This window comes from Artemia sp. Qi Xiang Cuo, chromosome 2, assembly GCF_049724085.1.
Source record: "Artemia sp. Qi Xiang Cuo chromosome 2, ASM4972408v1, whole genome shotgun sequence".
In the NCBI taxonomy this organism is placed as follows: domain Eukaryota; kingdom Metazoa; phylum Arthropoda; class Branchiopoda; order Anostraca; family Artemiidae; genus Artemia; species Artemia sp. Qi Xiang Cuo.
This window is the reverse complement of record NC_142795.1, coordinates 69,771,188-69,795,434: the sequence shown is the minus strand read 5'-3', so window position 1 is coordinate 69,795,434 and position 24,247 is coordinate 69,771,188. Positions and strand designations below refer to the sequence as shown.

General features: G+C 35.0%; 1 protein-coding gene across 1 annotated transcript in view; it reads left to right on the top strand.

Moving 5' to 3' along the window:
• The first annotated feature begins 4,474 nt into the window (after positions 1-4,474).
• The window catches only part of LOC148955555 (proton channel OtopLc-like), a 64,555-nt gene continuing 44,782 nt past the window's right edge, over positions 4,475-24,247 (top strand). The window contains 2 exon segments of the mRNA XM_089102774.1: positions 4,475-5,422; positions 18,913-19,159. Coding sequence (XP_088958900.1) covers positions 4,837-5,422; positions 18,913-19,159 — 833 coding nt within the window. The 5' untranslated portion in view covers positions 4,475-4,836.

The following is a 24,247-nucleotide window of genomic DNA, read 5'->3' as shown; positions in this document are numbered from 1 at the left end:
AGTTCTCTATTCAATAAAAATCCATTCAAAATTATTTCATTTTAATAGGATGAGTACCAAAGATATTTCGTCAGACAAAGAAAAACTTGAAGTGGAACATGAATTGGAAAAAGGAAAGGAAAAGAAGAAGAAACACAAAAAGGATGGTGAAAAGAAAAAACTTGAGAGACTACTTAGCATCGGAGGATCAAAAAATGTCCCATACCTAAGAGAGAATAGCCAAATAAAAGGTAGTTATTGCTTTAAATTTTTTTTTTTTTAGCTATGTTTTAAAATATTTCAATAGCTAAATGACATTTCCATCTTCATTTTGCACTTAACATCAAATAAAAGTGGTTTTTAATTTTTATCATAGGGAAGAATATGCCTAGTCCTGGGAAATAAACACAAATATTACATATAGACACTTTGTGTTGTAAGGTGATCAAAACAGCGCATCTACAATATCCTGGGAACGGCTCCGGGGATAAGGTTGAAACTTTCAGTGAATGATGACAGGAGATTTTTAAATAGCAGGAGGGGGTAGAAGGGAAGAGTCTTAGGATTTTGGTCTACAGTCTATTCATTTTCAGTGAATGGTGGCAGGAGATTTTTAAATAGTAGGAGGGGTAGAAGGGAAGAGTCTTAGGATTTTGGTTTCCAATCTATTTAAAATTGTAGGTACTATAAGTCCGTATGGGAATAGAGTCTCTTCCGATGAAGTACCGAGAAGACCGAAAGACATTACGTTTACCCAGATAGTCAAAATAACGTATCTGAATTATACCAGGAATGGCTTGGTGGGGGGCTAAAATTGAAATTTCTGGATGGGTTTTGCAGGCTAAGTGGACCTCAACTTTTGAATTAGGAGGATAGGTGGAGGTAAATCGAAAGAAACTATGCATCCAGGTAACCAAAATGCCATATCTGCAATATCTCAAGAATGGACTATGGAGATCTAGCTCAAACTTTCGGAATGTTGGGGGAAAAGTAAAGAACTTCCTACCTTGTTAGAGGGAGAGAATGTGGAGAAGAATGTATGCACTTTTTCAGGAGGTGAAGCAAAATAAAAAATCAAATTTATTTGAGAATTCGAACAAAAGTACCCACAATTTCGGAGGCCCGGGTCCTAAGGCTCCCTGCGGACTTCCCTGGTTATGGGAGTAAATAAAACGTGTAAACATAATCTGCCTTACCAAGTTTAGAACTTTTTGCCTCAATAGAATTTTGAATCCATTCACGAGTAAGATAAATTAAAAGACAGCATATTTACTCAGGATTTTAAATAGTGTATCGGCATTATCTTGAAAACGATCTGGCAGATCCAGTTAAAACTTTCAGGAGTATTTGAGAAGGACAAGGATGTAATGTCTAGGGAAAGGGATGAAAGTACTAAAACATTTTTGTATCTTAAATATTGGTTCTTCCGAAAAAAGGACCCACGATTATTCCTTTTTTGCTGGAAAATCATATCTGTAAGCTAATAGATAAAGGATACCCTTGTGCACAGAATAAATTTCTAAAAATATGCATGGCTCAATGGAACCAAAAGGTTTTTTTCAGATCAGTTAAGATTCGTGATACTATTGTTAATCCCAGCTGCTTGGATTTAAATTTTTCACTGAATGTAACAAATTCAATTTTTTGTTTATTTATACCTCCTAATGAGAAGATGAAATGACGAACCTGCCCTTTCTTGTGAAAGTCCATGTTTGTTATATGTGGTTAAGCATTGAGATTTAAAGACCCTGGCATACAGATTAAAGGTTACTCGAACTCTAACTTTGCCCAGGAACATTAAGGAATCATCATGGAAGATCAAGGAATTAATATATTCTTTACTATTGTCACGAACTATTATTATAGAACTGTAAAATGTTAATCGAAGCGAAAAAAGTAACCAAAAGCTTATTCGCTTAGATGATCGGCTAAAATAGGTTTCACTTTCAACAATCCAATCTTCTTTGAAGCTTATTTTACCATTTACCTTGCTCATTTAACACTGTCAAAGCAAAAGGAATTATAAATAATTGCTTCTTGTATATTGTTGTGGTATTTGAAAAGTAGATACAGTCAGAAAATGACATTTTGTGACAATCATTTCACTTTCTATATCAAACTAAATTGTGAATTACCAGGGATTACATTTGGAGCTCCAGCTTCTTCTTCAACAGCTTGCTAGTCATGTGGGTAGTTAGTGTGTATAGTTACTGCAAAGTAACATTTTAAAGATGATCATACAGTGAGGTGATTAAACACTGAATAAGTGGAACAAAATTTCATAAAGTGCTATCTCGACAGTTCTTCCTTCATTACATTCCACTCATCATTACATTCCCACTCTAGACTTTGATTGCAGTTTAATTACAAAAGTGACATCACCTAATCAAGAGTAAGTTCTTACTTTAATTGACATGATCAGGGGTACGGTATGGATAACGAATTCACTGTTTCCTAAGACCCGAGTAACGATGCGTCCAGCTAAAGTTTCTTGAATTTAAATTTTTTCACTAAATGTAACAAATTCAATTTTTTTGTTTATTTTATACCTCCTAAGGAGAAGATGAAATGCCGAACCTACCCTTTCTTGTGAAAGTCCATGTTTGTTATATGTGGTTAAGCATTGAGATTTAAAGGCCCTGGCATATGCAATTACCCCCCCCCCCCAAGAAAGTGCCAGAAATGTTCTTTAGGGTTGCGAAAAACCTCTTTTGAACAATATTTTAGTAGCCCCTTCCCCGAACAGCTTTTGGCTAAAATATAGGCTTCGTATGTTGTGGGTTCTAACTATGGAAATAAAAACCTGCCAAACGAAAAGCTACTTACTATTTGAAAAAAAGTATGAACTAACAACTAATAGTTTTAATCTTAAATTTAGAACTGAATATATATCGAAATTACATTTTTCTACTTACAAATAGAGCTCTAGAATTTCGTAGTCCAAGGACGAAACGCTGTATCTCCAGTGAGGTTCTGATTAGTTTATATATATATATATATATATATATATATATATATATATATATATATATATATATATATATATATATATATATATATAACGCTATAGTACATAGTTGGGCTTTACTTCAGCTCCCTTGTTAAATGTTGGGATTCACGTTCCTCTCTCGTGTGTATAGAAGAAAAAAAATGTGGTCTTCTTCCGTTAAATAATGGTAAAAGAAACATTTTCTTTGTCGATCATATTCAGGTTGGGGAGGGGAGGGGCAGGGGTGGCAATTGTTCTTCTGAGATCTCGAAAAATACATTTTTGTTCAGTATGTACATAGAATTAAATTAAAAAATGAAAAAATCTCCCTTCCACCGGATTTTAAAAATACCTCTTTTGTTTCTTCTTACAAAAATCATCTGCGTCTCTGCACAGGTCTTTCTAAAAAAAAGTTCAGATTGTATATAGCGGCACAATGAGTCTTCATTAATAAGGCAAGAAGTAAAAATTACATATAAAAAAGAAAAATCCACATAATTGCGTACGTTTGCCAAGAAGAGCGCACGAAGTCTTTTCTGACCATGCTGTCAGTCCACTGCATTAGTTTGCTGCATCTTATTTGATCCACATAAAAAATAAATCCATCGATTTTTGTCAACCTTTAAACCTCCAGTGTAGAACAAACCGCCCTATTGCGTTTCCCATTGTAATACCTTAGTCATCCCTTGTAATCATCCCTTTTAATAAAGAATTAAAAGGGATGATTGAATAAAATATATTCCTGTGATAACAGTTTTAAACGGTGAATAGCTTATTATTAGGAGAGGAGGGTGGATAATAAGTACGCTTGGACCTGATTTCGTCCCATTTCTTACGACAAATCGACAAGAGTCCTTTTTCCTGGATTTCTTGCAATTGGAGGAGAACAGGTGTAAGCAATAATCAATCTTCAGAAAGAATTATCATCTTTTTCCTTGTGAGCTCTTTCTAAATGTTGAAAATCGATGACCAATAAGTCAAAGCAAATGATCGAAGCACTAACCTATTTCACCCACATTTTTATTTTAACGAGAAGTTTTGAGAAGAAGACGACAATGATAGAACGTAAAATAAAAACTGAGTTGATTGTTTCTTTTTTCGTAAGATTACTCCCTTTGACGTTTGTTTGATATAAATATTCTCATTAATATATTTTCCGACAATTTCTATTTCTTTTTGAAGATGTCCTTCCGTTTCAATTAAGAACTGACATTTTTGAAAAGGGGGGACCTATTCCAAATATTTCTTATTTAAAACATTCTAGGATAACTTCATTAGAAGTAGATTTAAAATTTGTTATTTTAACAACGTGGGATTTGCAAGAAAACAAGAATCCATCGATTATGCAGACAACAAAAAAGCCGAAATAGGTTGGTACCCGTAGGTCTCTTACTAACAAAGAAGATTATAAGTGAAACAAGGAATGCCATTTCAAAAAGACATATGGGAGGGAGAATATAGTTGCTTCATCATGAAATCGCTCCATTTTTCAAACAGTCTTTTAAGGGGGTTTCTTTTTATTTTGGAGAAAAACATAGCTTTCCACTCTTATTTTAAATTGCACTCCTGGAAAGAGGACTTATCCAAATGTTTCTACATAGAACTTAAATATCAGAAAAGAGCGAAGTTGGATTACACAGATATTAAAAAGAAACAAATTCAAATCTGAGGGAAAAGTAAAAGTGCTATTTCAGTGGTCATCTAAGCCTATTTTTACACCTGCGTGCACCTTTCAGTGATTCGTGCAATAACTAAATTATTAACTTAAATTGCGAATTGGCAATAATTCAACCACTAGATGCCAAGAAAACAATTAAATGGACAATCACTTGCCCTAGAAAACTAACTGAGTGATAAAGTTCATTCATATGAAACATAATTCAAATATGCTTCATAGCCAGTCCATGGTTGTTATTGAGGCCTTACAGAAACCGTCGAGAAACTATTTTATAGAATTGGAAAGACAAAACTTGAACAAGATAAATGATAAATCTGTTAAAGAAAGTTTCCAAGGGAAGAAAAGTGATGAATCAATGTTATCTGGAAAAACAGCAGAGCATGATAGTAAAAAGTGGACACCAGTAGATATTCATCAAGATGGTTCTGTAAATTGTGTGAACTCTAAGTTTGGTGAAAGTACATCATCTGCAGTGTCTACTCCTACAACTGCAACCACTATAATTGCACTACATAAGAATAAATATACTCAAACAGAGGATTTGAAATCGAAGAAGAAGTGCAAAAAAAAATGTTGCCAGCGACACAGTACATCGTATGAAACACCCTACAATGTGACTCGCGATCTAAGTCAAATTTCTTCTAGCAATTTGATGACTAAGCAGGAGAAGCAAAATAGAACAAAAATGGAGTTTTTTGCAGACACAAAAAAGGAGAAAACATTTGAAGAATTGTGGATCGCTGAGTGGAAAGAAGCACACCTAAATCTAAAAAATAGTAAGATTTAAATGTTACTACTTTATTCCATTGCTACTCATTTAAAAACATAAAATTTTTCGAGGTATTTATTTTAGCTCAATAAGGATGTAGGTTTTTTAGCAAAGTTTAACTATTCTACTCTATAAATCATCGCAGGCAAGGGTCATAATCTCACATATAGAAAAACCCTCATAGTCCGTTCTTTTTAATAAATGCCACTTTATAGTTGCTTTAACAACTTTTGCTACTTTTTTTGTGAGTAAATACGGGCGTCTTTTTTTTTCAAATGAAAATAAAATGTGATACTTAAACTTAAAAAAAAATATTCACTATAAGAGAAGGGTTGCAAACCCCCTAAACTTCCCACTCTATATGGTAGAGCGTAACTACTGTATAAATGGATAGAAACTATTCTGTGTACGAGGGGAGCTTTGCCCCAATGCTTTAAGAATGACTGCTCAAGCAAGGGCAATTGAAATGGGGTAAAAATATGCATCATGATGCCTCAAGAATGGTAGAGGTTATTGATGCGCATTTCCTTTAAATAATAGAATTTTCAGTTCAAATGTTTTGAAAGACCGTTGATGAATAAAAGTCTTGATGTTCACCATCCCCTCAGCGTGACTTGAAAGTTATAACTTAACACCCTCAGCTGTTCTTGAGATATTGCAGTTACACCTTTTTGACAACCTGGATGCACGTGGTGTCTTTTGATTATGTTCAGCACCCCCTCAGAAACCACTGAAAGTTTCAACTTAATGCGCTTGGCCGTTCCTGAAAGATAGCAGGTACGCCGTTTGACAACCTGGATACATATTATATTGTGTCTTTTTATTTAGTTCAACATGCCCTGAAAGTTTTATCTTAATGCACTTAGGCGTTCTTGAAATATTGTAGTTACATCTTTTTGACAGCCTGGATGCACATAATGTCTTTTGGTTTAGTTTAAGTTTGATTAGTTCATTTTAGTCAGTTTCAAATTTTAATTATTTAGTTTTAAGTTAGTTTAGTTCATTTAGATCTGACACACAGGATCAAACATGCCCCGTTTCCCATTAATAAACCCATATGTAAATTATTGACAACTTGTGTAAGTTACAGCCCTTGCCCCAGGGGCTGTGGGTGTCATGTCATCACTGGAGGTATTAAATAAAAAAAAACAGGTTTTTTTTATTTTTTATTATTTTAAAAAAATAGAGTTTGTGAGAAAGAATCAAATTTTAGCACAAAGAGCGAGGCGTGAGGAGGGGACAGCCCCTATCATATACGGAATAATTTCTGTTCGTTTTAAGTTTTAATGTCACTCCTTACTTTCAGTTAAAAAAAAAATTGTTTTTTTTTAACTGGCTTACCGTACATGAATAATTAAAACGAAATTTGCATAATAATTTTACTTTTTTTTGGCTAAACGTTTCTTTCTCGAAAGTTGTTTAATTTTATTTACGAAAGTTTTTATTAGTAATAAATATACGTAACCTACGAATTAACATACATAACGAACTTCTATATTCGTATTTTTTATTACACATATTAGGGGGTTCGCCCCCTAGTCAGTACCTCGCCCTTTACGCTAAAGTTCGAATTTTGCGAATTCTTTAAGAATGACCCCTTAATCACAAAGGCCATTAATTAGAATAAATAGATCTTATAAAAGTACTAACAAAAACATGAGCGCAAAGAGCGAAGCATTCACTAAGGGGCGAACCCAAACATATACGTAATAGTTCCTGGTTGTTTTAAGTTTTTACGTTGTAAAGTTTTAAGTTGAAAAGTTTTTCAGTTGAAAACTTCTTTTTTTTTATTTCACTTCCGATCGTTTTTTTAAATACTGCTGGGAAATCTGGCGCCCCCTTCATAACAATGTCCCTTCACCCATGAAAAGTTCCTCCATGGAAATATCCTCCCAAGTCACCCTCGACACCCCCCCCCTCCAATAGCAGATAAAATCCCCCCTGAAAACGTCCGTATAATTCCCAATAACCAATACTATATTTAAATATTGGGCAAAACTAATAACTTGCAGCCCTTCCCCCGGGAACTGTGGGTGATTAAGTCATCCTTAAAGACATTATTATAGTTATTATATTTTTCGCCCATGCTAAACAAAATGGTTATCTCAAAATTTTAATCAGGTGACTTTGGGAAAAAAATGAGCGTTGGAGGGGTTCTAGTTGCCCTCCATTTTTTTGGTCACTTAAAAAGGGCACTAGAACTTTTAATTTCCGTTGGAATGAGCCCTCCCACGATTTTCTAGGACCACTGGGTCGATAAGATCACCCCTTTTGAAAAAAAAAAAAAAAACACCAAAAAAATAAATAAACACGCATCCGTGATCTTTCTTCTTGCAAAAAATACAGAATTCCACATCTTTGAAGATAGGAGCTTCAAACCTCTTCAGCAGGATTCGCTGATACGCTGAATCTGATGGTGTGAATTTCATTAAGGTTCTATTACTCTTAGGGGGTGTCTCCCCATTTTTTCGAAAATAAGGCAAATTTTCTCAGGCCCGTAACTTTTGGGTAAGACTAAACTTGATGAAACTTATATATTTAAAATCGGCATAAAGATCTGATTCTTTTGATGTATGTATTGGTATCAAAATTTCGTTTTTTGGAGTTTCGGTTACTATTGAGCCGGGTCGCTTCTTACTTACAGTTTGTTACCACGAACTGTTTGATAGGTATTAGGCCTTTCAACTAGCGTGAAAAAAAACTGTCTGTCTCTTTAAATGTTGGTGGGATTTCTTTGGAGGACTGTGATGATTGATGTAACGGCCAGACAGTTGTACTGTCATTGAGTAAAATTTCCTGTTGCTTACTTTTTACATAGCCAGAATAAATGTTTAATTCAGTAATCATAAAAACTATTAATACAAACCAGTATCTATAGATTTGGTGATCACAAGGAAGGACCGCTGGATATTTTACCATCCCCTTAGGTATATAAATTTCTGAAAGGGAAGCAACAACTTTGAGAATCTAGATTGGTAAAATTTGGCGTTGGAAAAATAAAATGGATAGAATGAAAATCAGAAAAAGAAATGAATTCATAAAATAGAGGAAGACTCTAGGAAAAGAAACGTGTTTGTCATATAGAGTAATTTCATATTTGTCTGGGTAACTTATCCTTTTGCATCTTAAACGTACTAATAGACAAAATTACAAAGTCAAAACCCCAGAAAAATTAAAGGTATGCTTACAAATTTCCGTAAGAAACGCTATCAGGGGTGCCAATTCACGAAAATTTTGGGGAAAGGAGGCAAGGAATTTTTCCTCTTCTGATGAAAATATAAGAAAATGTATTTCCAAAATCTAAGGGGGGGGGCAAATTTGTTGTCTTTTCGATTTTTCAATGAAATTACAGAAAATAGGAGGGGGGCTTCCCACCCCCTGAGAACTTTAAATATAAACATCGAAGCAAGGTACGGAAAGAAAATGAATCCATTTTACAGAAATATTGCTTGATTATGTTATAAATAGACAGTTTGTTTTTGGCTACATATATCCAACAGTTCGTGGTAACAAAACTGAATTTTGATAACAATAGATTCATCATAAGAATTGGCTTTTTATGCTGATCCCAAATATATGGAATTCATTAAGTTTAATGTTACTCATCAAAAATTGTGAGCCGGAAAAAATTTGCCTGGTTTTAAAAAAGGGGGAAATTTCCGCCAAAATTCAAGGAATCCTATTGAAAATTGCACCATCAGCTTCAGCATATTAGAGAGCCTTACTGTAAAGGTTTAAAGCTCTGATCTACAAAAACATGGAATTTTGTATTTTTTGCCAGAAGAAAGATCACGGATGTGTGTTAATTTTTTTTTTTTTTTTTTTTTCTTTGTTCTTCCCAGGGGTGATCGTATAGAACCAATGGTCCGTGAAAATTGGACGAGGGCTCATCTGAACGGAAATTAGAAGTTCTAGCGCCCTTTTTAAGTGACTGAAAAATTGGAGGCCAACTAGTCCCCCTCCCACACCTTTCCCCCCAAGGTCGTTCAATCCAAATTTTGGGATAGCCATTTTGTTCAGTATAGTTGAAATGTCCAAGAACTATGCCTATGGGGTGACTTGAACCCCCATAGCTCCCAGAGGACGGGTTGCCCATTGTTTACACACAGTATTTCTTATTGGGAATAATGCAGACATATTTCAATGGGGGATTTTCTGGGGATAGATTTTCTATGGGGGAGGGGAATTTTCACCAAGAGGAAAATTTCCAAGGGGAACTTTCCAGGAGAAATTTTACACAGGGGGAATTTTCCAGAATCCATATACGAAATTCGTTTTGTTTATCTTACTTTCTCGTTGGCGATTCCATTTTGCATGTAGTGATATTCCAGAAGATTTTATGCAGGGAAATTATTCTTTATATGAGGGGGGTTGACCCCTCCTCAACACTCACTCTTTACACTAAAGTGTCGACCTTTTGTCCCAATTCTTTAGGAACAAATCCTGAAACACAAGGGCCGTTTAATTGGAATCATAACCTTTTTTTAAAGTACTAAAAAACTTTAGCGTAAAGAGAAAGATATTGAGGTGGGGATAACCCGTCTCATATAGGGCATAAAAATTGTTCGTTTTAAGTTTTAATGTTGCTCCCTACTTTCAGTAGAAAAAAGTTGTTTTTTTTTAAATTTATTATAAAAGTTGTGCAGTCAATGACGTTTGTAAGGAAGAGGGAGATTTTTCCAAGCTATTATGCGCTCAGCACTAAACTGTAATATGGCCAATTGAAGATGTTTTTAGCACTTCCATGTTAAAGGCTTCATTGTGGTTTTGAAGTTTTTAGTTCGACGAGAGTGCTTTTCAGTTATAATGCTTCGTCAGATGCATATGGTGTCGAATCTTAATTCTGTAAGAGTTTAAAATTTCCACAGTGATCTCTAAAAATTTTTCAGAAAATAAAATATAGAGGAACTAATCAATTTCAAACGACATCGATATTTCGTTATATATTTTTCAGGGTTTAATAATACGTTTGTAGGGAAACAGTGATTATTTTCATTTCGAGTTAACATCAGTTAATAGCATATTAGCATACTTAACAATAACATTCATCCCAGAGTTTTCTACAATTCGTGATATTAACTGCGATAGTTGGTAGGCTACAATTTGACCAGATTTGTCACAATGAAGTCTTGTCTGTAAAAAACTTCTTCTAAACTGCTTCTCCCAGATAGACTCTCCAAAAAATCCAGAATGATACTTGAGGTTAGGAGGCAGCGATATGTATGCTGTAATTTGCTTTGAGAAATGAGTATTTCAAGGAGGATGCAGCTTTGAAAACAGGTGAAATATATAGCTCGTAGAAACCATAAAGGATGATACAAAAATTATTTTTGAAGCCCCTCCTTTCCCTCTATGTTTGTATGCCAGTCGAGAAGCGTCGTTACACATCTAACCATAAAATTTTCGTTGTTTGTTATATCCAAGAGAAGAACTAAGTTTGGAAAACTCGTTTGTGATAACCCTTTTCAGTGACTTGTGAAAACTAGCCGAATAAATTATAAAATCGTCCCTCACATTTAGAAGAACCTGTACTTGAACCTGTTTTAAAGTGGTCCCATTCAGACATTCGCAGGGGTGTCGTTTCCTGGGGGCAAGGAGGGATGGTCAGTTGCCCCCCTCCAATAATTTTGAGAAAAATTATTATATAGCCCATGCTCCTTGACTATCCAGATATGAACCGCTCTTGCCCCCCCCCCCCCAATAAAAATGCTGGAGCTACGCCCCTTGACATTCGCAATACACTTTTCGTACTTACCTGCAAAAACGTCGACATCTTGGCAAAATGTTATCGTTCGTGCGCACTTTGAAATTTGTGCAGTAAGACTCCAATATATCCAGCTTTTATTGCAGTCAGATGGTGGAATATAAAATTCTTGTTCCTACATTTAATCCAGAGATTGTAATTGAAAATTCTGCATGATTCGCATACAAACTTTCAGCGAATTCTCTGAGAACCACAGTAGACAGAATATACCAGTAAGCTTATCGCAGATCATTTCTGGTCTTCGTTCTCGGTGCGAACAAAAAGCTCCTCCCACTTATATCTGCATTAGCGGGAATGCGGGTTAGTCTGTTTCCGATTGTTTCAATGCACTTTGATGGAAACAATCGGAAACAGACTAGCCTGCATTCCCGCTAATCTGACTTCGCCTATGTTTATATCTGCAAAAACGTTCTCCGGAGCACTCGCGCCCCGGTCCGGGTTTTTATAATGGGTGAGATAGAGAATGATCATACTGCTAATTCTATAAACTGTGCTGAGAACCAAGCATATGTTTGCCGAGTAGCACCGATTTGCAATTTGACTCTTATAGTGTGGCCACATTCATCAAGTGGGATTTTGTTCTCTCTTAAAGCTAAACTTGCTGAAAAAGGAATTATTAAGTAACTGGAAGCTCCTTTGATGTAATTAATGCATCTTATTCCTGTTAACCAAGCGCAATATGACCGTTGTTTTCATCATATCTACATTATTGACCACTTATGATATAGCACAGGTTTTGCAAATATAAAATTTGGACCTAGTATAAATTTTTCTTTCTCCCTTTCTCTGAATTTTTTTTCAGATCAGCTGTGATTAGTAATAACTGATAACATCTCAATCAAGCGGAGAAACTTAAATGCTTGTGGGTAACTACAGCCGACCTATAGCCTTTAACTACACCGTTACTATTTGCAAACATATGCTTTGATATTACGTTAGTGTGAACATAGTCGAAATATATTCTATTTATATGAAAATGAACGCTTCATTATTTTTGTCGTTGATAATTTAGTTTATTGATTAAAAAAATTGAATCATATTTAGCTAAATTAGTTTCTAATCTTACGGATTTGGAATATTGCAATATTCGTGGATTGTGATGGACTTTTTCACACAAATAAGACAGTCCAAGAATTATTTTCAGTATTATGAGGGATCGCCTGACACATCTAGTTTGGGATCATGCAGACATGGACATCAATACAAAAGAGGTTGAGTTTTTTCTTCTTTCAGAATTTTGATATAATGTACTTTAACTACCACAGGATCTAAGATATGTCAAGCATAGGGAACATCCATAACTCCATTTCTTAGGAGAGAAAATTCCAGAGAGCACTATCATCTTATTTCCAAGCTCGGTACTTGTATGATATACACCCTACCTAATATTCATATAATATGTTTTACTGACGCTCAATCCAAATGAAATATACCAAAGTAAGATAAAAATATAACGCTTAGGAACAAATTTGGGCTAGATATTTGCATATTAGGGGGGTAAAGTATAGCGGATCTGCATTCCTAATGTGTTAGATACAATTATTCTGCATATTATGTAGTAAGAATTGCTTTCTAACTTCAAACTGTCCGAATACCTTACCCCAAAAGTGCAAATATATAGCCCAAATTATATATTTTCCTGAGTCAATGAATGAACAACTTGAGTGGTAGAGCGTATATCATACAAGTACTCCAAGCTCTTTATGCTAACTTAAATCATGCCTTACAGGAATCAATTTGCATAATGGATTATTTGGGTATGAAAATGGGTAAATTTTGGTTTTCTCGATTAATTTGCTTGCCGAAGAATGAACAATACCCCTTGCTGCACTTTTTAATGCTGGTTACGAACTAACAACTCTCCTCGCAAATGCACCCATCCTCCTCCTTAATAGGACTAGAAATAGCCCTAGACTACATAGAAAACTTTGCTATTTTGTTTAGATTGGCTTTGTTTGGCACCATGAACCAGTTGTTGATAAGAAATAAGTACAAAAATAATGTAAAGCAACAAAGTCAGCGAAGCTTTGTATATGGCTTAGGGCTATATCTCTATTAAAGGGGCTAGAGTGCCTTTACGTAGTAGGGGGCTAAAAGGGGAATTCAGTTGTAAATTTATCTCTTGGCTAGTGAATTTATCAACAAAACAGAAAATTTGCCTGAAAATTCAAATGTATTTACTGTGTGATATTTCTTTATGTATGGTTTCTTTCAGTTTATTTCCTACTTATTATTTATAGGTTTTTGTTTCTTTATATATTTTTTATTTATTTCTCCAAGGGTGATCGCATGGAACCTGTTAATCAAATATCATTAAAAGGGGTGTCATTCCAGCAGAAATTTCAATTTCTAGCGCTCTTTTGTAACCGAAGGACAATGCACCATAACATAATACCAGTTTCAGGGTAGGAGTGAGAACCTCCCTCAATTAAAACAAAAATTATTTTCATTAGAAATTAAATGTTTCTGACAGTCTTGGATGAAAGTGGAGAAAGTAGCCATCCTCCTTATAATCTTGACTCTTTACCTGGTTAATTTTTCTCTCGCCATTTTATTCAACCTATGGTAAGGATAGAGTAAAAGATGTGACTGCAATTTTTTTTACAAGTCTGCCCTCTATTCTGTTTTTTATCAAACAGCTGGTGGTAACGAACTGTAAGTAAGGAGTGACTCGGCCCAATAGTAACCACAACTCTAAAAGAGCGAACTCCGATAATAATTAATACATCAGAAGGAACTTGCTTTGTGTACTGATTCCTAATTTACGTAAATATTAAGTTTAATATTACCCATCAAAGCTAAGAGCCTGAGAAAATTAGACTGCTTTTAAAAAAAGGAGGAAATTCCCCTAAAAATCAAGTGATCTTAACAAAAATCACACCGTCAGATTCAGTACATCAGAGAATCCCCACTATAGACGTTTTATGTTCCTATCTACAAAAATGTGTAATTTTGTATTTTTTGTTAGAAGAAAGTTCACGGAAGCGTGGTGATCCGTTTGTTTTTTCTTTCTTTTTCTCCCAGGGGTGATCGCATGGAATAAATTTTCGTAGAAGATAGGGAAATTGCTCATTCGAACGGAAATTAAAAGTTCTAGTGCCCTTTTTAAGTGACTAAAAATATTGGAGGGCAACCCTCCCAAGCCTTTTTTCCCTAAGGACATCCAATCAAATTCTGAGATAGTGATTAGGTTCACCATAGCTGAGAAGTTCAATAAATATGCGTCTGGAGATAACATGAACCCCGAAGCCCTTGGAGAAAGTCCTGTAAGTTATGCAATTTGCCAATAATTTGCACATATTATTTGCTATTGGAAAATATACGGATTTTTTCGGGGGGGGGGGGGAGTGGGGAGAATCTCCCATTGGGAATATTTTCCATGAGAAAGAAAGTTTACGGGGGAAATTATACATGGTGGGAGGGGGATTTCCTGGCATGATTTGAGAAACAGTCAAAATTAAATATTTTTTTTTAGTTGAAAGTAAGGAGCAATATCAAACTTCAAAAGAACACACATTATTCCGTATATGATGTGGGCTTACCCTTCCTCATCTCTCGCTCTTTACGCTAAAGCTTATTTTTTGTCCCAATTCTTTATAAGCGACCCCTGAAACTCAACAGCCGTCAAATTTGTATGAGAAAGTATTTTCAAAAAACTTCAAGACTTTAGCGCAAAGACAGAAGGACGAGGAATAGGCAGCTTCCCTCATGCAAGGGATTAATTTTGTTCGTTTTAAGTTTTAATGTTTGTCCTTACTTTAAGTTGAAAAATCTCTTTTTAATGAATAAAAGAAATCAGCAGCCTATTTTGTTGCGGTTCAAAATCAGCCAAAATGTAAATATTAAAGGGGACGCTTGGGTCCCTGATATTTCCAATAAATTTCATGAAGAAACGTTATGATATCTAATGAAAAAAAAATTGAAATACATTTTAAACTTTAAACCGAAATTCCAAATAATAATTATAATTATCATAAAATAAATATAATTGAATGGATATTATTTATACATATTCTCCGATATCAGAAGCGTTCTCTTCGATTCCCCCCTGATGTTGAATTTGTGACGTCAATTAAGGTAAGTAGGGTTTATAGTTAGTCTTATTAAGACGAATAAATGTACCTGAATTTTGATAGTTAATCTGTTCCTGTTCTTGCTTGATATAAATTTAATTTGTGGAAATATCTGCTCATAGTTATAAATCTTTGAACAACACCATGATGGCTCCAGAAACGAGTAGTTGTTCTGGATTGCATCGCCCAGGCCATTTATTACTGTAAGATTGTGAAGACATAACAGAGTTCAGTAACATTGAACGATTTCCATTCCTCCAGTCAATTTGCCATGGTTCTCACCAACTCGGCTCATCAACTTATCCAGTAACGAAGTCCATTTTTTACCCACGCATCTTCTGCTGTTTCACATTTTGGTCCAGGGGGAAGCACCAGGGGCAGATCTAGAGCAATATCTTGGGGTCAATGTGACAAGGGTGCCAATGAGCAAAATCTTGGGGTGGGCCAAAGCGACAAAGGTGCCAATAATTGACCGAAATTGACAGATATATTCTAAAAAAGAGTGAAAAAAAGAAAAAAACAGAGAAAGAGGGCGCTAGAAAAATCTTGGGGGCCCAGGGCCCCCGGCCCCCTGGATCCGCTAGTGGAAAGCGCCATGCATACAAAATAGTAGAGTCGATTTCTGCTTTTGGAGGAAGGGGTACAATTTAGCCCCCTTCATAAGTACAATAGTAAGAAAGCAGACAAAGTAGATATCAAACAGTTCGTGGTAAAGAACTGTAAGTAAGGAGCGATAGTGACCGAAACTCTAAAAAAAAGAATTAGATTCTTGTGATTATTTCAAATATATAAATTCTATTAAGTTTAGTCTTAAACGTCAAAATAACATGCCCAAGAAAATGTGACATAATTTTCGAAAAAAAGGGGACACAGCCACTAAGAGTTACGGAATCTTATTAAAAATAACACTATCAGATTCAGAGTATCAACGAACCCTACTTTAGAGGTTTAAAACTCCTATCTGCAAAAATGTGGAATTTTGTATTTTTTGCCAGAAGAAAGATCACGGATGCATGTTTATTTATTTTTTTTTTTTTCAGGGGTGATCGCATCGATCCAGTACTCCTAGAATATCATGTGAGGGCTCATTCGAACGGAAATTAAGAATTCCAGTGCCCTTTTTAAATAACCAAAAAAATTGGAGGGCCACTTGGCCCCCTCCCACGCTCATTATTTTCCTGAAGTCACCCAATCAAAATCTAGAGATAGCTATTTTGTTCAGCATAGTCGAAAATCTAATATATATGTCTTTGAGGATGACTTAATCCCCCAAAATTCCCAAAGGAAGGGCTACAAGTTATAAACTTTGCCCATTGTTTACATATAGTATGGGTTATTGGGAAGTATACAGGCGTTTTCCGGATGGTTTTGTGCTAGGGGGGGGTTGGGGTCGGAGTAGGGAGTACGGGGGAGGATCTTTCCAAGGAGGATATTTCCTTGGGGGAAGGGACATGCCTATGAAGGGGGCGCCTGATTTCCCAGCATTATTTAAAAACGATCAGAAATTAAATAAAAAAACAAGTTTTTTTCAACTGAAATTAAGGAGTAGCATTAAAACTTAAAACAAACAGAAATTATTATGTATATGAGGGGGTTCGTCCCCTAGTCAATACCTCGCTCTTTACGCTGAAGTTTTTTTTCGTACTTTCAAAAGAGCTATCTATTCTAATTAACCGGCCTTTGTGATTCAGGGGTTTGTACGATTCGAACAAACTTCGAACTTTAGCGTAAAGAGCGTGTTATTGACTAGGGGGTGGATTCCTAAATTTACGTTATAAAAACACACAAGTATAAAGATTTGTCACATAAGTTATTTCGTAAGTTACGCCTGAAAGCCAGTTAGCCAAAAAACGGAATATTAATATGCAAAGTTGTTTTTAATTATTCATGTACGGTGAGCCAAAATCAAAGCCACATTAATTTAAAAACGTTCAGAAATTAAAAAAAAAACAAGTTTTTTTAACTGAAAGTAAGGAACGACATTAAAACTTAAAACGAACAGAAATTATTCCGTATATGAAAGGTGCTGTCCCCTCCTCAACGCCTCGCTATTTACGCTAAAGTTTTTTATTGTTTAAAAAAATAAAGTTGTGAGACAGAGTCAAACTTTAGCGTAAAGAGCGCGGCGCTGAGGAGGGGATAGCCCCTTTCATATACGGAATAACTTCTGTTCGTTTTAAGTTTTAATGTCGCTCCTTACTTTCAGTTAAAAAAGACTTGTTTTTTTAGTTAATTAAAAGAAAAAGTCACGTAAATGAAAAAAAAACACATTGTACTTTTTACGGTAATGTGTCTGCTTGCAGACTGTCTCCTCAAAACTAGAATACCAACAATAATGTTATTCTGAATCAAAGGTGTATGTCCTTTTTCCATTTGATTTTCTGTGCTATTCTCGGGGTTTGAAAAAAAAAAAAACACTGATAGAATTAAAAAATCACTGAATTTCCTCCAAAAGTTGGTAAGAATCACAAGGCCAAATAAGATAACTAGGCAAGACAAACAATCACTAAAAAGGGTGTTAAATCACTGGGTGGCAACCCTGGATTACTAGCTATCAAGTATTCGTTATTTACAGCTCTTCTTAAGTAATTTCTTGCTATGGCAAGAATTTCTTCTTAAACATTAAAAACAGGTGAACATTTTCTTATGTCCTTAAATTTAAGAGTGACTAATCTAAAAAATTATATTTTTGTAGTCACAGAAAAATATTGTCATTTTGTAAAATGATGGATGAGAACAAAAACATTTTATCCAATGACTGATGAAAACAGAACGGTTTACCCAATGACCAAATAAAACCAAAACAGAATTTTTTGCAACGGCTGACAAAACATTGAAGTTTTTTCCAATAACATTTTTGTTAATGACAGAAATATTGGTTGCTTGTATTTAGAGAATCGATAGGTCTCATGTGGGGACAACGAACAAAATAAATTATGTTTATGATAGGAACGTATGGAGTAGTTCGGATTAGTCTAATGAAGCACCATATTTCCTAAAAAGGTAACGTTAAATTTTGAACTCTTAATTTTTACTTTCACTTTTGCTCCATTTTCAACTGTAATTTTTGGCAACATCTCAAAATGAATAGCTCAAGATAATTTGCTACTTTTTCTATTTGACAAGTATTAGTTAGCTAGAACAAATTAGTTTGCTAAATGTCCTTCATTTGAAAATATGGCAAGCTCTGGGGCTACAGTCTTAAGAAGGGTTTTTAGGATTATAAAATGTAGCATTGTCTCTTCTGCTAATCACTATTACGCCGTATTATATTCTCTGAAGAGAAGGGCTTTAACTTTTCAGTTTCTGATTCTTAATATGTATGTTCGAGGTATCACCAGGTTTGGACTCCAAGATTTCAGAGAGTGGCCTCTAGGGTCCAGGTCCTGTGAATATCTAGTCGAAGTCCTGAAGTACAACTGAAAGCTTGTAAATGCAAACACCAATTGTGTGCATAAGAATAAAATTATATTTGCTTTGGTTGCTGTATACAGACAAAAAAAATACATAATGAAACATTCTCCCGCCCTGGGTTAGCCGCAGTGTGGGCTCCATCCTCTTCTGCAGTAAATTAGGGCTGTACCCCCCCCCCGTATTGGTCTTTAAAATAATAAAAGGATGGATTGTATGTAACAGCGTAAAATAATTCCTTTCTTTCAGGGCATGGAGAAGCTCCAGAACGAGACAGCCTTGATGGTCAACTTCCCGGTTCGTTGGGTCCAGGTCCGAGTGGAGAGTCACCTGGAAAACTTGACAAAGAGAAAGGCGAAAAGAAAAACAAAAAAGCCAAAAAGAAGAAGGAAGATATGACACTGGACATGCCTCCTATACCTTTGCCTGGTATGACCATTAAAAAAGCTCCTTCTATGATCGGTGGCGATGGATGGGGAGGTCCTACAGAGCCCTGGTAAGTTTAATTAAGATGTGACTATGGTAGTGTAGATATTAAATAATCTCTTAGATGACACTTCCTTTCTTTTTACAATTGAAACAAAAAAAAAATATAAAAACAGGTAACGTTTATTTTATAAGATAGTGAGAATAAACAAATGAAATCCTATTTTTATATAAAAAAAAATAATAATAAAAGTACAAATAATTCGGCTTCACATCCAGAAGCCATCATAAACGGGGAAAAACTAGATAAAATAAAACATAAGGAAAAACAAAGAAAACAAACAAACGCTATACAAACGGAAAAAGAAAAATGAAAGGAAAACTAACATTTAAACAAAAGTATTCCACGTAATAGTACACAAGGCACAAGGCAGGGTATCTTCTATGCATTATTGTACGTACATGTTTGAATTGTCATCTGATATGGGATCCTAGCATTATGAAACAGTCTTTTTATTTTAAAATTAATTAAAAATAAACATTTCCACAAAATAAGTTTTTCAAAGAAAAGTAAAGAACAAATGAATGTGAGTTGTCAGTTTAATATTTATATACTGATATTTAGTAATCAAAATGTCAATATTATTTGATTTATTAAAGTTATGAAAGTAAAAACATTTATATTTTTTCAAAAAAATACAAATGAATGCGAATTGTCAGTTTAATATTTATATACTGATATTTAGTAATCAAAATGTTAATATTATTTGATTTATTAAAGTTATGAAAGTAAAAACCTTTATATTTTTTCAAAAAAAATACAAATGAATGTGAATTGTCAGTTTAATATTTATATACTGATATCTAGCAATCAAAATGTTATTATTATTTGATTTATTAAAGTTATGAAGGTAAAACATATATATTTTTTCAGTAGAGTGCAAATTATTTTCGGGCCTTGGGAAGGCATAGGGATTTTAAGCTCTAATCAAGTTAATTTCTGCTCGTTTTGAATTTGACTCGGTTATTTATTGTAATTTCTGATCGTTATGGGTTTCATTTACGTATCAATGCTGATTTGCGGCAGTTTCACGCTTGGTAGATTATTTGATTTTATTTTGGCTCATTTTTGGTTTAATGGAGTTCTTTACTTTTTTTTGAAAATCTTATTTTATGGAAAAAGTTTTTTTTAATTAATTTCTGTTCGTTTTATATTGACATAGTCTTTTCAGGGAAAAAGAAAATAATCCTTTATTTCTTTTCGTATTTTAAAGACTTTATAGTTTGACCTGTTATTTGTGTGCTGGAGAAAATTTTCCAGTAATTCTTAACAATCTACAGCCTTTTACTAATCTAGACACAAATACTAGTGTTTAATTTAGTTTCATACCTCCTTTAGTTGACAAGAAATAGAAAACTTGATACCATTCGCAAAAAAATCTGTTTACTTTATTTGATAGCTTGGATACACTTACGCTATTTTGAATTGCAAAATTTTAAGAGCAGAAGTAGCCCCGAAAGTTTAAACATAATACCCTCAGTCGTTCTTGGGATGGCTGAGATGCCTTATTTGGAATTAACATTAACACAGTGCATTTTGATTTAATATTAAGGCAAAATTTAGTTTTTAAACATATTGGGCAAATCGGAGGGTGGGGGTGGGACGGGGACTAGTTGCCCTCCAATCACTTTCGACCATCAAAAAGGGCATTAAACGGTGTTACTTTGAACTAAAAGTACATTTTTTTCTTCTTTATTTCGCAATAAACTTTGTCAATGGTAAAATAACAACCTAGAAACACATTTCCATATGTATTTCTGACCGCTGAAGAGGGTGGACGTTGCGAATTTTTTCTATCCCTTCCCACATGGCCATATTTTTTTTTTTTTTTGAAAATGGTTTTCAAAGTTACCCTTGAACGACTTTATTTTATTTTATGTACTGTTCATGTAGTTTCCTAATTTGTTCAAAGTTGGCCATGCTTTTGGTAAGTTAGAACAACCTCTTATTTACAGACTTTTTCCTCTAAGATTCAATGTAAAAAAGGTCACTTATATTGAACAAAATTAAGAAAAATACAGAAAATTAGACTAAGATCATGTCAAAAAACAGAACTTGCAGAAAATCTCAGAAAACCGGAGGCTAGAATTTGTGTTCTTTGCAAAGTTTTTAGTATGACTTTGTAGCTTTACGGTGCCCTGCAATTCGGAAGGGGCCATGTCCTTTTAGAACGAGTGGTCCAGCGAAGACATATCTTTCTTCAACAACACTTACATCACCTTTCTTAGGGCAGTTGTAACTAAAGTCAGCATTGCTCACACGCTCCATAAATTTGAACTTCACCATCCCCTCATCTGGAAAGTCTTCTCTTCGGCCAATGTAGAAATCTTTCTCATAGAACACAGCATAAAAGTCAGACAGTTCAATTGGGAGACCTGAGTCCTTCTTACAAGTAGAATTGTCACCAACTTCATGCTCACTGTTCTGGCCTTCATCCCAACTAAGTTCACTGGAATCGTTGTACAATTGTGTAGGCAAGTTGTTTCATGCGTTGCCAGATAAGCCGTTTAGATTCAGGACGTAACTTAACTTTTTTTCAGCTCCCTTTCCTTTATTCGGATTCATTTTAGCTTTCCAAGATTCCACTTCACTCGTCCTTGAAGTCGCAAGATCTTCATCTTCTCTATCGCTCGATTCAGCTAGTGATTTTCCGGGAGCCTTGTTAAGCTTTGTTCGCTTACGCGACACAGTACCCACAGTGATAAACCGCCTTTTTTCAAAGTATGTTATGACAGAATCACCAACTGCCTCACAGATTTCGTCATTTGATCGCCTATCGGGAATCTTTTCGATGCAACGCTTTCTGTCAAAGCATGCTGTGAACCAATTTTGAAGGTTGACATTGTCATCCTTTGCCAGCTCATCCCAGAGGAGCTTCAATAGCTTCAGAAATACCTCCTTTCTGACTGAATTTTCGGCAGGGTTTTGCATCTTGTATTCTTCAAGGGTTCTTCTCGAGATTCGTTTAGACAGCCCAAAGAACGAAGACTATTCTTTTAAATAGTCTATTTTATAAGATTTCAATAAAAACTTATATGCTCTCAGGGCATAACTTATAACCCTTGCCCTGAAGACTGTGGGGGGAGTGTCCGGCTCAAAGATATAATTTCATGAACTTTAATCTGCGTGGAACAAAATAGTTATCTCAAAATTTTTATTGAATATGTTTGGGGAAATGGTGGGCGTGGAAGGGGTTTTAGTTGCCTTCCAATCACTTTCGACTATTAAAAAGGGCACTAGCCATTTCAATCCCCAATCGAATGAGCCCTTTTTGAAATTTCTACGACGACGTGTTCTATAAAAACCTTATATGACCCCAAGGCAAAACCGACAACCCTTGCCCTGAGGGCTGTGGAGGAGTGTCCTCCTCAAAAAAATAATTTCTATCTGGAAATCCACAACACTCAACAAAATGGCTATCTAAAAATTTTGATCGGATGTGTTTGGGGAAAAGGTGGGCGAGAGAGGGGGGATAGTTACCCTCAAATCACTTTCGACTATTAAAATGGGCACTATTGGGAAATCACTCCCGAAGGCAGTGTTCTACTAGACCTTGCACCATGAACACCAGTCAAATAATCAATGTATTTAATCTGGACCCCTACATGACCAAGCACAGATACTATTGTCTACCCTCGGACTTCCTTGGAAAAATTCAAAGTGCAAACAATACCCTAATCATTGTTAATAACAGTCCGTCGACTGTGAATACTGGCCAATGGTTGTGCATCTTTGAAACAATGAAGATGATTGTATTTTTTGAACCTCTCGGCCTACCCTATTCATTCTACACTCCACACATCAACAACTATGTTGGAAGCAGTGGGGAAACAATTATTCAAAATCGGAAGAGAGTACAGGATCTAACGACTAAAAGTTGCGGTTTCTATGCGCTACTATATTTCATCTTGAGATGTCACGACTATACTTACAAGCAGTTTCTCAACATTTACGTAGACAAAACACGTCTGAACGAATTTATGGTTGAAAATATACTCTCAAACTTGTATAATATTGACTTTAGTGCCCTACGAGTAAAGTGCTTAAAAATGTATGTGAATTTGTTTATTATTAAAAAAAAATGTATTTACACAACAACAATGTCTTTATTCTACACTTTAGATTTCTTCTTCTTCGGTGTATAGGCAACTGTCGAGAACCACTACTACTGGTGGATCATTTCAATTCACTGTATATTGGTCTTGATTGGCTGCAAAGTCAGGGTCACATTTTCTACAGTAAAATATAACTTCACTCTTATCGTATCTCTTTGTTTAGTCAATGATACTATTTGCATTCATATTGTGAAATTCACGTGTTTCAATCTGTCTATTTGAAGCAATATCACATACAGTCTTTTCAAGTGGTGAATCACATTCGGTAACTGCCAAATAAAAATCACTAGGTTTATAGTCATGATAGGCAGGGTCGTCACAACGATGACGTAGAAACCAAATTGTCTTGTTGCCCCAACAGTTGAATCGTAGACCTGATTCTTCCTTTTAAAATAATTTAAAACCCCGAAGATACCAATCTCGTAGAAATAAACTAAAATCACGTTTAGGGTTCTTTCTAATCATACCAGGATAAGTATTCTCCCACTGACCACATTTGTCATAATGACAATTGGAATATAGTTGCCCTCTAGGGTGAGAGTCACAAATCTTTTTAAGACATGAATTACAGCCTTTAATTTGTACTGCGTATCCTCTATGTAATTTACATGGATTGTATAATTTGCACTTTTCATTATACTCATCAATAATTGTACAATTCTCACATGATGACCAACTGCTAAGAGTATACATACATAGTGGACATGTAGCACTTTGAAGTCTATTCACATGTACTATATCAACTTTTGCAGCTAAGCATAATTGGTCCTCCAATTTAAATTTGCTCAAAGACAACACGTATCTTGCATATACTTCATCCCATTCAAGACAAAGTCGTAATCCTCTCGTGATTTCTACCGCAATGTTTGGTGCTCTTGTATCATTGCTGCTGCTACCAACTCCACTATCAACATCTAATAGTGTAGACATTCCACTCATTATTGCAAATATATCTCAATGAATAAATAAAGGAGTATAGTCA